General features: G+C 36.9%; 1 protein-coding gene across 2 annotated transcripts in view; it reads right to left on the reverse strand.

The window, feature by feature from the left end:
• Positions 1 to 15,032, reverse strand: part of CRY1 (cryptochrome circadian regulator 1) — a 38,329-nt gene that overhangs the window by 10,465 nt on the left and 12,832 nt on the right. For both annotated transcript variants that reach the window (XM_026117946.2, XM_026117945.2), the window contains exons 2-4: positions 5,056 to 5,164; positions 2,835 to 2,977; positions 1,227 to 1,411 (exon numbers count right to left, since the gene is read on the reverse strand). In XM_026117946.2, coding sequence (XP_025973731.1) covers positions 1,227 to 1,411; positions 2,835 to 2,977; positions 5,056 to 5,164 — 437 coding nt within the window. The remainder of the gene's footprint in view (positions 1 to 1,226; positions 1,412 to 2,834; positions 2,978 to 5,055; positions 5,165 to 15,032) is intronic.

Consider the following 15,032-nt stretch of genomic DNA (forward strand, 5'->3'; position numbering starts at 1 on the left):
TCTTTCATTTATTTGCCAAGTTATTTTTAAATTCTCAGCTCTGCAATATGTGGTACATCTCAAAATCATGATTTTTACCTCCATCCCCATCCCTCAAATTACTATGAAGAAACAACAATTGCTATTGTAATTTAAAGAATACGGAAAAACTTCTTGCATCAAGTATGAGCGTAATTTCTTCATAATGAGAGAGAGAGATTGCAAAAACTTAAAAGATACCAATATTTTCTCCCTCCTTTTCCAAAGGTTGTTCATCAGATAATGCACTCACCTGTAGTTTAACCACTGTATAAGCATTAAAAAGGCTTTAAAAGCAAGGTCTGTTATGCAAGAGTTCAAGTGGACTACATAGAGCAGAGGAGCTTAGCCAAAATATCTTCAGATCCTTTTGTCAGCAGTTTGGAGTTCAGACTGTATTTGCTAGTATTTCATGGTGCCGGGGAAAGAGTGTGTGTGTGTGTGGCGGGGGGGTGGTTCACACAAGAGTTTGCCTTAAAACTAAATTTACAGGAACAGAAGAGTGTTTTTTGTTGTTGTTGTTGTTTGTTGGTGGTTAAGAAAAGAAGCTTCTAAAATAACATGCAATGGATGAGCAGTCCTAGGAAACATCTGGATTTAAATCCATGCCTGTTCTAGCATTAATACTATTCATATATGCTGTACTACACAACATATTAGTCCCAACCCCATAAAACTTCCAGTAAATAACATTCTCAGCCAATGTAGATGAAGTAGAAAAGCAACAGACAAGTTAACCTTCATTATTTATTTGCCTTATTATAATCTTTTGGGGCACTGCAAGACAAAATTGTTTTAAATTAACTTAAAGTGAAAGATTAGCAATCTGAAGCACAAGGATACCAAATGTGTTTAACAAAGTAAAGTATCAAAGGCTCTTAATAGTTTATTGATGATTTGGTGTCATGGGAGAACAGCTATGTGATGCTAAACTATGCCAAACTGCATGAAATCAAGTAGTATTTGCTGTAGTTTGACCCATCTGACCTACCATTTAAAAAAAATAAACAGCCCCCTCCCCCCCCAAATCCCCTTAAATTTACAAAGTTGATTACGCTTTTCCATTCCTTTTGTATGTCATAATCGGCATCAGTTTAATAATAAAGCACAAACAGAACCTCTCTCATGTGGTTATTTTAAACATTATGCTCTGCGTGGTAGATTAAGTCTGATCTGTTACACAATGTCAAGAAGTCTTAAAAATATACCTAGCTCTTCAAGTGACGGGACACCGTATTTCTCATCGTGGTCATCAGAAACTGGAGTAGTACATTTTTCCATTACTTCTGGAGTTATAGTCTCTACCGGCATCTCCAGTGGTTCCATTCTACTAATCAGAGTCTGGAATCGCTTGTAAGTAAGAGGAGGCTGCCCTCCATTTAATTCTATTATTCTGTGTTTGAAAAAACAAAACAAAACATAACAGTTATGTCAGATAGCTGTATATTACAATGTTTCTTATGAAATATATATATATCTACTCGTATACACGTGGAGAAAGGAAATATCTTCTTACCTGCCATTTGCTTATTAAATAGACAGACAGACATGGTAATCTAGACAGTTTGAACCTTAATTTTACCATCCTTTCCCACTAGGGAGACATATAAATTAACTGCTTATAACAAGTCAGTTATTCTTAATTCTCAAGTTGAGGAAAGTCCCTCAAGAATGAGTAACTAATGAACATACCCAGCTCAAGGGAAACAAAACATGTATCAGCAAAGCAGCAGACAGACCACAGCTCCATAAAGACACGTTCAACTTAGGAAAATTTTTTTTAAAACAAAATTAAGCTATTTGCATAGAAAACAAGTATTTTTATTCGATATTGAGACCACTGTTCAATACTACAACTGTTTAATGTGGGAAAAATTTAAGTTTATATACCACATCTGCTGTCAAAACATACAATTTTCATATTCTGCATTGTTCAGCCTTAAATATATTTAAATCAGAAAACAGGAAAACCTCCAATAAATTATTTACACAAAGTGTTAGATGGAACCAACTGTTCAGGAGGGGGATGAGGGGGAAAAAAAAGAAAGGAAATTCTCAATTTATGATAATAAATAATTATCGGTTTAAAAACAGTAGAGGAATTCTCTCCTATGGAAGGGAAGCAGGAATCTACCACATTAAATTACTCAATGTTAAGAGAAGCCAAGCCATACTTTTGAATAGTTTGTGGATTATGTTTCTATAATAGGGAGTTAATGCTAATCCATTTAAACAGAGATCTGTGGAAAAATATAAACAAGACATTAAGTAATGCACCACAGATATCAAAGTGTCCCCAATTATTTATTGAATACATAACAGATAGGAAATACTTCTGGAAAAAACTTTCAGCTTGCTTGTACACAGCAAGTAAAATAAGGACAGAACAATTATTTTTACTGTTTTTATCTAAGTTTTTAAACACCCAGTGGATATGGAACAATGGTATTCAATTGTTAAAGTTAGCATATACTGAACTACAACAGATCCTATTTTGGAAAAGTTATGGGAGTGCATGAGACCCGTCACTATAAACACATTTCACTATAATTAACAGGACCATTATTTTCAAAGGAATCCCAAACCAAGGCTACATTTTCAGGTTTTCTGGATCCACTTTGGAGTTGCAAAATTCTACTCAGTCTGTGATAAAATTTGGATAGATGGATGGATAAAGGAAAAACACAGAACAAGTCTTTAGTCTTCTTTAGTAAAGATGCAAAGTGCTCAGTACAGAAAGTGACATACAATGACTAACCAAATACTACGTAAGTCATACCTTTTTTGTTTTTAAAACTAGGGTAATGGTAACTTACTTGTCTAGGTCATACAATGTATGGGAAATTCGAACGATGACCTCCACTCCAGCTTCACTAGCCAGTTTCTTAATTGCTGCATCTCTTTCTTTCCCAAATGGTTCAGAATCATATTCAATAGAAAGTTTTGCAATGTTCCATTCCTGAAACACAATAAAAATGTGGTCCTTCAGCAACTCAGCTACTTGGTGGATGATGAGAGAAAGAAGAATCGGAAGGACAGGGGCAGGATGGAATAACAGCTGCTTTCCATGGACAATTGGCAAAGATGCACAAAGGCACAAAACATTTAGACACCCAGCCTTACGGAAATAAAACCCAACATTTAGGCATCTAAACAGGAATTAGGCACGCGCACGCACAAACCACCTTTATTGATCTGGCCCACTATACATATGTGCAAAACTGGAAAATTCTGCTCTAACTTTAGGTTAAAAAAAAAAAAAAAAAAAAAAAAAAAAAAAAAAAAAAAAGAGAGAGAGAGAAAGAGAGACACAGGCTATCTTCTGGACATTACTCAGCAGCTTTTCTGCAGAGCAAGATACTACTCTTTACATATCCCTGTCAGCTTCAACAGCAGAGGTTAAGCTCCTGGGGAGAAATGAATTCTAACTCCTTCCAAAACTACTTGAAGACAGAAGGAGGCGGGAGGGCAGAAAATAAGAAAAAAAGCCAATCACCACATGCTTTTCCTTCCTTTCCCAATCCTTCCCTCCCTGCCTACCCAGAACAACCTTCAAATTCTCACAGATGAGGAAGACAGCGTGTGTGTGTGGGACAAACACACACACAAATATCTCCAATCTCTTAAGAGGACACCCCCAAGTAAGCCTAATATACTTTATGCCACAGGCCATTATATTTTACCCACACATGCTGTTATCAAGGCCAACAGTAACAGGCAGGGGAGAAAAAGTTAAGAAATGTGTCACATGGCTAAAGGCTTCTGAAACAGTAGAAAACTGATATGGTGAGTTATGCCCAAATAATCCGAGAAAGTCACCCTGCCAATCAAACTCAGAGAAAAGCCATTCAAATCCCTGATCTGTTAGTCAGGTGATTCAGATACACCAGCCAAATTACTTCAGACAAATGGATTTACACCAAGGAGACACAGGGTACTCTACCCTGTTCACCTAGAGTGCTCGCCCCCCAATGACGTCCAGATACAGCTCTGGGGACAGGCCAATCCAGCAAGGACTTGATAGGAGGAGGTTTGGCTCCTTCCACCTTGCAGTCTGCCAGCACAGTCCCCACCACCACCACCACCATCTTGCTTGTCTCAGTCACCCTGCAAGAACTTTAAGAATCAATTTGCAAAGTGTTCATTTTCTACTATCCTACCATAACACTGTTGCCTTAAACACACTATTGACCAGGGAAGACAAATCTAGTATCAGTAACAATCCTCAACAGTTTTAATTTGTTCAATAGTAAGAGCCTTTCCCACAAAAGCCTTAACTTCCTTGACCAGAAATCACTTTTTGATTAGCTTAAATAGTTAGCCTGTGAAGAAGTATCTAATCAAATTAAAGTTGAGAATTTTCAATCTTAGGTTCAACTTTCACTGTTTCTCTAGGTCAAGAACAATTGTGAGTTTTCAGGTACGTATTCCTTTTAAATCTTCTTCTGAAGTAAGTCAGATATGCAGAAATCCTTCCTCCGAAACGAGGCAAGAATAATATTTAAAAGGTGAACAGAAGTAACCCTGCTTTCCAGCAAGCCTATCAAAACAAACCATTTTATTGATTAAAAAAAAAGCAAACCACAGCAGAGATTTGGCCTAAACAAAGCATTATTTTTACAGGTCAGGCTTTGCACCTGGATTCAACTGTGCAAAGTCATTTTTCACTATTTCAAAGGGCACCTGGAAGGAAAACTTAGTAACGTACAATTTACCTATACTTAGCAAATCAATAGAAATTGCTTTTATTTCTGGAGAGAAAAGAAACAAAACTGAAGTCTAAGACTGTTCAGTTTCATTGGTGACAAGCATGTTAGAAGGGACAACTCCTCCTCCCCCCCTCCAAATTTAAACAAAAAATAACCTGCAAGGAAAACTGCAGCAAGGATATTGTTGATTGTTCATATCACACAACTTGTGTTAAAGTGTATTAGAATGAGAAATATTCCTAGTTGAAACCAGTTTGACAGTCACATTTATGGGCAGAAGCAAAGTGAAAAAAAGAATATTTTAATTGTACATATTTCTAGCATTTACCTTAAAAAGTCTGGGGAAAACATCTGCTGGCTGTCCACGAATAACAAACAAACGAGAATTCAGTTTCCGTAGATTGGCATCAAGATCCTCAAGACACTGAAGCAGAAATCTGCAAAGAATTAAAAACAAACAAACAAACAAAAAAACCCACCACACCACCTTACTTTCTGAAGCAGACTGGACAATTTTAAGGTAGAAAAAGGAAACAAAACTTTACAGGTCTTCAGTATTTGGTGTAAACGTCTGTTCATGCATTCAGTTCACAGCCTAAGTACACTCAGCTTACAGTAGTTTGATGGCATATGATATACTCGATACCTAATTCGGAAAACTAAACTGCATTGTCATTTCAATTTTTACCTCAATGCTACATTTAATTTTGGAATGTATTAAAACATAATCAAGTCTTAACTAGAAGTATACTGTCACTCTAAAGAGAAAAGGCATACCACAAGAAGAGAGCAGACAGTCAGCTGTTGGCATGCTACTACTACTAACTTTAACGCAAGTCCCTCTTACAACACTGCAGCCTAAACTATTACTGAAAACAGCATATTAGAGATGAGACTAGATAAAACAGTCCTCTTTATAACAGAAAACAATTCAAGTGGGATTATAGCCACAATGCATGATTTCATGAACAAACAAACAAGGAAAAAAAGGGGGGGGAGGGGAGAGAGAGGAAGGGTGCTCCAAATCTGCAAGTCTTCCAGGAAAAAAAGAGATTGTCCAACAGAAGATGTTGAGACAGGTTCATATGCACAAAGATTTATTGCCAGGTTCCATAGCTGATGACAGACATTGACTCTAATGTTGAAAGTTGGCTTTGGGAAGAAATAAAAACCAGAGCAAAGAGAGGAAAAAGGAACACTTTCCCTGGTAGCCAGCCAGGAAGGGAGGCGATGGGGGTCTCTAGATGCTCATCCTTTCCCTGGACTCCCTGTAACTCCCTGGACACTGCAGAATAGGAACAGGTGGTTCCCTCCATAATACATTTCTCATAATAACTATATAATTTTCATCAGGAGCTGCTCGAACCCATTGTTGGCTTCTGCTGCTTATGATGCTGTTGGCACTCACATAAGCACGTGTCGATTGGGCAGGGACGGCATTGCCTGTCGGTCGTTAAGCACCATGCACACACTTTATTTGATCCCCTACCATGAATCAGAAGCTACACCCAAAGGGTAGGAAAAGGCAGGGGGGAAAGGGAGCGACTGCCATGCTGGTGGCAATTGCTTCTCAAGATGCTGCCATAACACCACCACATGGAGGTGCAAGGCTGTGAGAGTAACAGCCCAAGAACACCGAGGGCACCTGGGGCCCCAGCAGCTCCGCAAGCGCTGCCCCAGTAGCAGGGGGGACACATACAGAGCCAGCAGCCAAGGGCGGCCTCCAGACTGCAAAAGGCAGGTCCCCAGCAGGACAAAGGCAACAACACCTAAGGCAGTGGGCAATGAGGTTTACGAAAACCAGAAGTTCATGAACCACTGAAGCCAGTTCAAAAACACAACCAGTTACAATCAAAATGCCACAGCTACTAGCAGGGATAGAGCACAGTTGTAAACCCACCTAAACAGTGAAATGAAAGACTAATAATTCTTTGTTTCACAGCAGTTTAAATGATGCCAATCTAATACACATCACTACCTCCAACTTTGCATGGAAAAAAAATAGATCAGAAATAATATATAGAAATTGGGAGAAAAACCACCTAGCTGCTAACTACATGCCAAAAATGTATGGCTGGCTCAGCCCGAAAAGGTAATAGAAAGCAGACAAGGTATGACAGAAGCCAGTGTATGAGAATTCAACAACTTCCTGGCTAACAACTATGCCTATATGTAATGACTGGAAAATTAAAATATCTAGTTCTCTCACTTCACTTAATTTAGTTTTGCAAAAGAAAGAAAATTTAATTCAGGAAGGAGGGAGGGATACCATGAAGTAAGATATGCTGCATCTAAAAAGAAAAGAGTTGTGTATATGCATTTAATTAGAAACCATGCAGGAGTCATTTTAAGAAACAGATTAGAATCACATACACTTCTATTAAACAGAATTTTGGCCCTAAGTTCCTAGACCAAAAGTCACTTCCAGATGGGATCTGAAAAGCACTTTTATCATTTTTTTTAAACCTGGAATTACAGATCTTATTTGATTAATCTTATCCATCTGTATCTTTCTTTCAGGGAATACCTGCATTCACATATACTTCACAAATCACTATGAAGATAAATTAGAAGAGTTTCTCAGATTCTTTTGGAACAGGAGAGGGGATTTTTTTTAAAAAAAACTTCATATCACAGAACATAGGGAAAAAGTATGAGATAAAATGGTAATATAAAGCGTCCCTAAATATTCCAAACAAAAATCTTATTGCCTTTTAGGAAAGGGTTATTCTCTTCAATTTGCATCTCAGTTTCTTCTCGTTTCTCAATGTGTCTTTATGCTATTATCAATTAGGTTAGGAAGAAGATACAACTTCTAACCTGGACTTGGCAAAATCCTATTCGAGAAGATTACATGCACTGACCCAGTCTTCAATTCACTTCCAAGGTCCCTAAACTTGCCCTTAATACTATCTAATCTCTATTTTGTTGGCTCCCAAAGTCTTCTCAATTATCTCTCTTAACTATCTCTTACTGCTCCTGCATTTCAGTCTCCAGAAAACTCTCATGTATTTAACAAACATGTGCTTCTTTGGTGTAGTTAAGTGTCAAATTCAAGGTAATCATGCACTTTAGCAAAACTCCTCACGGATGGTGCACTTGAATGTTTAAAGTTTAAAATCCAAATAACACAACTCTCTAATTTGTTTGTCTGCATTAAGTATTGCTCTTCATAATGGTCTAGACTCAGATTCTTAAGTACACGTAGGAAGCAAGAGGGAGAGAGCACAGGCGAGGGGGAAAAAACCTTCAAAAACAACCACACTACTTGAACAAAAACAGAACCAAAGAAAGGTAAGGTAGCCAAATCACAGCTTGAATTGTAATACTGTCACTGAAAGCACATTGTTCAAAGATAATAGACCAAATTAAACTCCAGTGACCCTATGATATCGATGTAATGCAACATAAAAGACTCATTTTGACTTTCAGAATGTGGGTTCAGTTTACAAGTGATTGCTCAGAATAAACATGCAATTTAAACATATTTGAATATTTCTATTGGACCAAATGTGCTTAACAAAATGTGCTGCAAATAATGAAACCCACTACGTTGTTTTCATCAACAAGGCATTTTTCATTAAAATGTTAATAACATTTGTATGAAGTCTTCACGCAGACTTGCCTTGCTCAATTAAAAAATGAAACTTCTTAAATCATTGCTTCTAGATAAAGACATTACCAAGAAACTTCAGGCTGAAGAAAATACCTGTCATAAGCAGAAGTTTCATCTTTTTCTTGTGAGTTTCTTTAAGACATATAGAAGCAGCACCACAGCTTCACTATGGTTAGATACATGCTAAATAACATCTAGCATTAGATATATCCAAATACAAATTACCTTGAATTTAAAGAAGGAAAAATCCTACCTTTCAAAACTTCAGAATTCATATAATCTGTTAACACATGCCTATGTGAAAGGATTTTTTTTAATCATACTAGTTTCCTGGGACAACATTTAATTCCAGAACTTTCCCTATTTTTAGCACAGTATTCTGATGCATTGTATTTATTGCCTGTCCATCACATACAAATGTGCATCGGAAGGAGAAGTAATAACACATATACATATCCACAACATGAACATCCAACACACATGTATTTTTAAACATGCTAATAGAAGAATAAACATCCCTCATTTTCAGTACTGTCAGTGCAAACTATTATGGGATCTGAAACAAAAGTGTTTTATAGAACTAGTTTTTCAAGATTTCATTTTGACTGGTAAGACTAGTTTGCAAGTGCAAATAGGTCTGAGTTAGTCTAAGTAAGGCATGGACACTTACTGCAGAAGAGGAACATGCATATGTTTTGTTCAGTGCACACATCTATGCATAATTAGGAGGATCATTTTTGCACAGTCAAGGCTAAATTATTTGAGCTCTGTCTCTGAAGAGACACACCAAAATGCTCACAGATATGTTCCTTTCTTAGCTTAACACAAGTACACTGAAAATTAATCTGTGAACTGAAAACCAACATGACACCTTCATCTCATAAAGAGTCATTTATTTTCAGTACATGAACCTTTTGGGCACCTTCTCATTTGAAGCTGCTAGGTTTGAACTCTTACACTTTACACCAAAGTCTGGCAATTGTGAGCTACTTAAATCTCTTCCTATAGGAACAGGTCATGTCTCTAAGTTTGCGATCTAAACCAACTTCTTCCTCTCAATCTAACAGTCAAAAAGGGAAGCGCTTTCTTTGTCACCCTGAATAAATACAAAAAGAACATGACATGAATTCACTAAAAAGGCATATAAAGGACATGCAAATTATTTTATCCGATAAGAGTGTCATTCCAGGTTTCTGCATCTGGTCTTCACCCTCCCTGGGTCAAGCCAAAGGAAGGAAAAAAATCCACCATTAATTTCACAGTAGTAAATCGTGTAAGGTACACGTATGGCTGAGGTGATGGAGGGAGACAGAAAAGGCCTATTTATTGCAACACAGAGAAGATGCCCATGCTAGACATTATATGCATGAGAAACATACCTGTCTTCAAGCAGCATTCTTAAAGGGCATCACACACCTATTTTGCGCAAGGTTAGATAATTATTTTAATGATATTTAGAATTTTCATGTGAGCTTTTGAAGACCACATTCTTTAGAAAAAATTCATCACACTGAAGTCTTATCTGTTTACTCCAAACCACATCCTTCCCTGCTGCCAACTATGAAAAGCCTGCTTGGGATCCAAAATCTAAGCCAGACGTTTTTCCCCTTTGCATCTTAACAGTCACTGCCAAAAAACGATTCACATAACAGATCATAATTTTAACTAAGATGCAACTGAAATAAACAGGTATCATCAAGGCAGAAATTCAAAAGCTAAGTAATTAATTGTTAACACAGTTAACAAAACAACCAAAACTAAACATCACATCATGCAGACATCCTGGCTCTGTAATATTAACAGGACTAAAGACTTTCTCCAAGGAAGAAGCCAGCAGTAGGCTGTTAAAAAGGTAGTAGCATTTTTCTTTGCAAGAAACACTTACAAGAAAGATACCTTTAGTCACTCTTTTTAAGGCTTCAAATTAAATCTTGTTTTGGAGTTATTTTTAGGAATGATGAACACCCAGAAATTGTAGTTACACAGATCCATCATTGCCAGTATGAAATGAAGACAGTTACTGTGAATTGACTAAAAATCCAATGACTTATCTTTCAGGTGTCATTCACATCTGAAAATGATGGTATTAAAAATCATTATCAAAGAGCTTTGATTTCAAATTTATTCTTTATTTTTTCTGAACTGACTCAGATTCTGAATTTAAACTGTTAGGAAAGGCAGCAGTGTTGGCCTTCACTACCAATACAATACAGAATGGAATCTAGCTAGGCTTCCCAACTCTGATGAAGAAGTTAAAAAAACAAGTTGAGTAAAAAGACAGTGCTAAAAGTTGTTTTGTTTCTAAGTTTAATTAGTATTTTTACCTAGAAATTATCAGCTTCTGGCAATCCACCCAAACTTCTGCTTAATCAATCTTTTAAAATACCTTCTAATCACTAGCTCTCATGCCAAGTCTTTAATTTCAATCTTTCCAACAAAAGAAAAGCATTATCAAAGAAGAGAGTATGTCATTATGGATGTTTGATCGCCACCTAGACTTTGCCTATCAGAATTATCTAAAGTGGTCTAATGTTTTTTGGTTTTATTTTCCAATTCTTTTTTTTTTCAACATTGTTCTCAGATATTCTTGCTTTGTCCCTTACAGACTTTAGTAAAGAGCTGGGGTGAATAAAAAGAAAGAAGAATATTACACACCATACAGCATCAACTGCTCTCATATTTGAATGAATAAGGTTTACAGCATTAGACACTGATTGCATTAATACATCGCGTGACATTTATTTCCATGCATGGAAAGAGACTATTGTGCCTTTATTTAACAAATATCTGCTATTCTGCCATATGTTCAGTCAGGTCATTATAAAGGTCTAATATCATCTAGGTAAACATATTCCTCATATCTGCTTCTAGAGGAATCATAATGCAGATTTCGTCTAACAGTCATATGCAACACCGAGAAGCATCTGATATTTGATTTTTCTATACATAATTTTTTAATATCTTATCAGTATATTTTTCTGTTTGACTTCCACAAACCAATGTGTCTTAGGCAGCATGAGCAGTATATTCTTGCGAAACTATAAGAAGATTAAGCTCAGACAGGATTTAAGTGTTATGTACACTCCACATCATCCTTTGGCAGTAGGCCATAGTAATATTTTCCTATTACCAAATCAAGGTCACACAGAGGCTTGTTTTATTACATTACATTGTTTCAGTGAATATAGCATACAACTTTCATACCCTAAAAAGGTATGCAATAATACATTTGATTAGAGGTATCACCCTTTAAGCTTATACACTAGACTGGGCTTTTCACACTATTCACCTATAGACACTTCAGTGAACTGGCTATGGGAGCCAACTAATCTCCTGCAGGTTTGCTCTATAATCAATGGAGAAAGAAAGGCTTCTTTAGAGGGCGATTAAGGACTTCAGCATCTTTCATAACTTAATAAAAGCTGATTCTGCATGCAAAAACAAACCAAGATAGACATGCGTTGCTTGGTTTTTTTTCCTTTATCATTTACAGCCATTACTATTATCTGTAAGCCAAAGCAAAACTGCAATGGAGGAAACAGACAAGATGCACCCAAGCCTGAGTACAGCTGCAGTATTTGTGATTACTGTGAAACTGGTTCTTAAAGAAAAAAATTGAAATTTGAACTCTTTGAAAAAGGATGAAAGAAGGGGCATATAACAAAACTTGAGATAAAGCAATTATTTAAAATTTAATCTTCACGCATCTTCAAGCCAAGTCCTTTCGGTAGCAGCTTCTTTGAAGCTAAGTAGTAAAGACATTCTCACATATGCACAGGGGCAGAATACCAACTATAGCAAGAGCTACTATTGTATTAAGAAGAAACTAAATTTGAATCTCTAGCTTACATTAGACAATATCATATATATCTTATATATCATTCCTCATTAATATCTTTCTGACTGAACTACTTTTTCATGGTTATTATTCCCCAAAAAAGGAAGCAAATGAGAATTTCTTTTGTCCTATTCAAGGAGCATTCCTAATCTTCCAAACAGCAATATGTATTTAGCTCCTGTTTTGCGAACCATACTCTACAGCAAATAGTGTATTTAGTCTCAGTAAAGATCTGGATCTAAACTCCGCATTCAAAAAGCACTTATAATTCCCTAAACTCATTCCTGTATATCTAGCAGCAAACTTCTCAAATTACTCGCTTATTACAAAGGTCACCCTTCTGGTGACATCAGGCTAACAGACTTGCAGCTTCTTAAAGCTCTCCTCCAGAGTATATCTTTCTAACTTACATGTTCAATGTTTATTTTTCTTTAATCTTCCAATTCTGGTCTGACAGATGAAAGTCCTTGTTACTTGCCTTATGCCAGTTCTTTCCAGATATGTAAGATGCAAGTTGCTCTCCTGAACATCATGGCCTCATAAAGCCTACTCAAGTCTTGCTTTTCCTATCACCACTCACAGATTTGACTCAAAAAAGACAATATAGTATTGATTCTATGCTAACTAGTATGGAGTAGCTCACATTTATAGACCTCTGCAGAGTGTACTGGCTGAAGCCACACAGCACAAGTGGCACTTGGGCCTGGGCCTTCTCAGGCCCCCAAACACTGCACCAGGGCCCCACAATGCCACTAGTCATCTATATTTTTCTCTATTCAAAGAATCTGGGATAAAGTAAAATGGTATTACATTGCATTACGGTACTACAGCTTGCCAAAGTAGTGCTCTTCTGTAAGATGTGAAGCATGTATGAAGACCACTGAGAAGAGCAGAGGGCATAACACCTATCAGGACAGCACGGGTGAACCTGCTCTCTGCAGACTCACTCACAATGCCAACCCCTCAAGCAAACTATCCCGAAAATAGCACCTGGGCTTCATATCAGAAGAAATTGGCTGGATCCCTAAAAGAAAGCCTGGGAGCAAACATATTTGCAGTGTGGACAACTAGGGAAATAGGACCTAGATGCAAATTACAGAACCCAGTTATTTGTCAGTAGAGACATGTTCATAGTTAACTAAGTTTCAAGCTGCTTATTCTCCTGGGCCCAAGTTCTCTTGTTTAAAGGAGCTGCTCATAAGGCTTAATACAATTAAACCAGAGTCGGCCTGCTTTTTATTCCTTCCACCGAACAAAATATTCAGCTGCATTACTCTCCATAATTTAACCCATCCATGAGAATATAACAGCTATATCTCATTTCAAACAAACTTTTCAGAAATATTTTTCTTTTTAATTAACATTCCAAAAAAAAAAAAAAAGACATAAAAGCATTATAGCAAGACATAGTCCTGTGCAAGCTGATGCTGAAGGACAAGTTTTATGCTGCCCCCCATTTAATTTAATTAAAAAAGAAATCTTACATTAAAGTGATCTTTTAAAGTGCTACTAATAAGATTTTAGACAGTTTTAAGTTTACCAGAAATGAAGCACTGGGAAAAATAAGTGCATTTCTCAACTATACTATATAAATTTAGAATCCGTAAGATATAATTCCATGATTAGTTGCTGGTTTCTCATATCTGAAAATCTATTATACCAAGAAAAGAGAATTAAGGAAAGACTTGAAATGTACTAGCATACACAAAAAATGGTAGGAAGTTCAGATACCAGAAAGCTGACTGGATTTCATTTTGGCAGTGCTTGCCTTACAGTGGTCAGACATGCAGTATTATCCTAACTTTCCATTACCACCTTTATGAATCAAGGCAGCCAAGATTTTCCAAACTGGTCTTTCAAAACTGAGATTAGTCTTTTATATCTGAATGCAAGGTAAACATGAGCAGAGTTCTGGGATCCACAATATAAGAGAGATATGGAGCTCCTGGAGCGAGTCCAGCAAAGGGCTACGAAGATGATTAAGGGACCAGAGCACCTCTCACATGAGAAAAGGCTGAGAGAGCTGGGACTGTTGAGCCTGGAGAAGAGAAGACTGAGGGGGATTTTATCAATGTATATAAATACCTGAAGGAAGGGTGTAATGAGGACGAGGCTAAACTCTTTCCACTGGTGCCCAGTGACAGGACGAGAGGCAACGGGAAGTTCCATCTGAATGCAAGGAAATGCTTTTTCACTGCGAGGGTGACTGAACACTGGAACATGTTGCCCAGAGAGGTTGTGGAGTCTCCATCCTTGGAGATGCTCGAAGGCCACCTGGACAAGGTTCTGAGCAACGTGCTCTAGGTGATCCTGCTTGAGCAGGGGATTGGACTACATGATCTCGAGGTCCCCTCCAACCTCAACTGTTCTGTGATTCTGTGAAAATCAGTTCAGGTTCAAGTAATAACAGCGTAGAAAGAATGAATGTTTTTAAGAAATATCAAAAAAAATCCCATATAAGTGAAACATCTTTATTTATTAAGCTATGTAAGTCCAGAAGTACTCCTTTCTGTCCCAACTTTCTTACAGCATAAGGAGACTAATGGAGTTAATGGCTCATTTCATAATGACAAAAGCCTTTACTTCAAAGTCTAAGTCTGATGAAAAAGATGCAGTGAGGTCAGTAAATAATTCCTGGTATACAATATTATTTCAGTATAGTTGAGAAATACACTTATTTTTCCCAGTGCTTCATTTCTGGTAAACTTAAAACTGTCTAAAATCTTGTTAGCAGAACTGTAAAAGATCACTTCATTGTAAGAATTTTTTTTAAATTAAATTAAATGGGGGGCAGCATAAAACTTGAAGGCTGAAATAATAATAGCTGAAAAAAATTCAAATAACCTTTAGA

This window comes from Dromaius novaehollandiae, chromosome 1, assembly GCF_036370855.1.
Source record: "Dromaius novaehollandiae isolate bDroNov1 chromosome 1, bDroNov1.hap1, whole genome shotgun sequence".
NCBI classification, from domain to species: Eukaryota; Metazoa; Chordata; class Aves; order Casuariiformes; family Dromaiidae; genus Dromaius; species Dromaius novaehollandiae.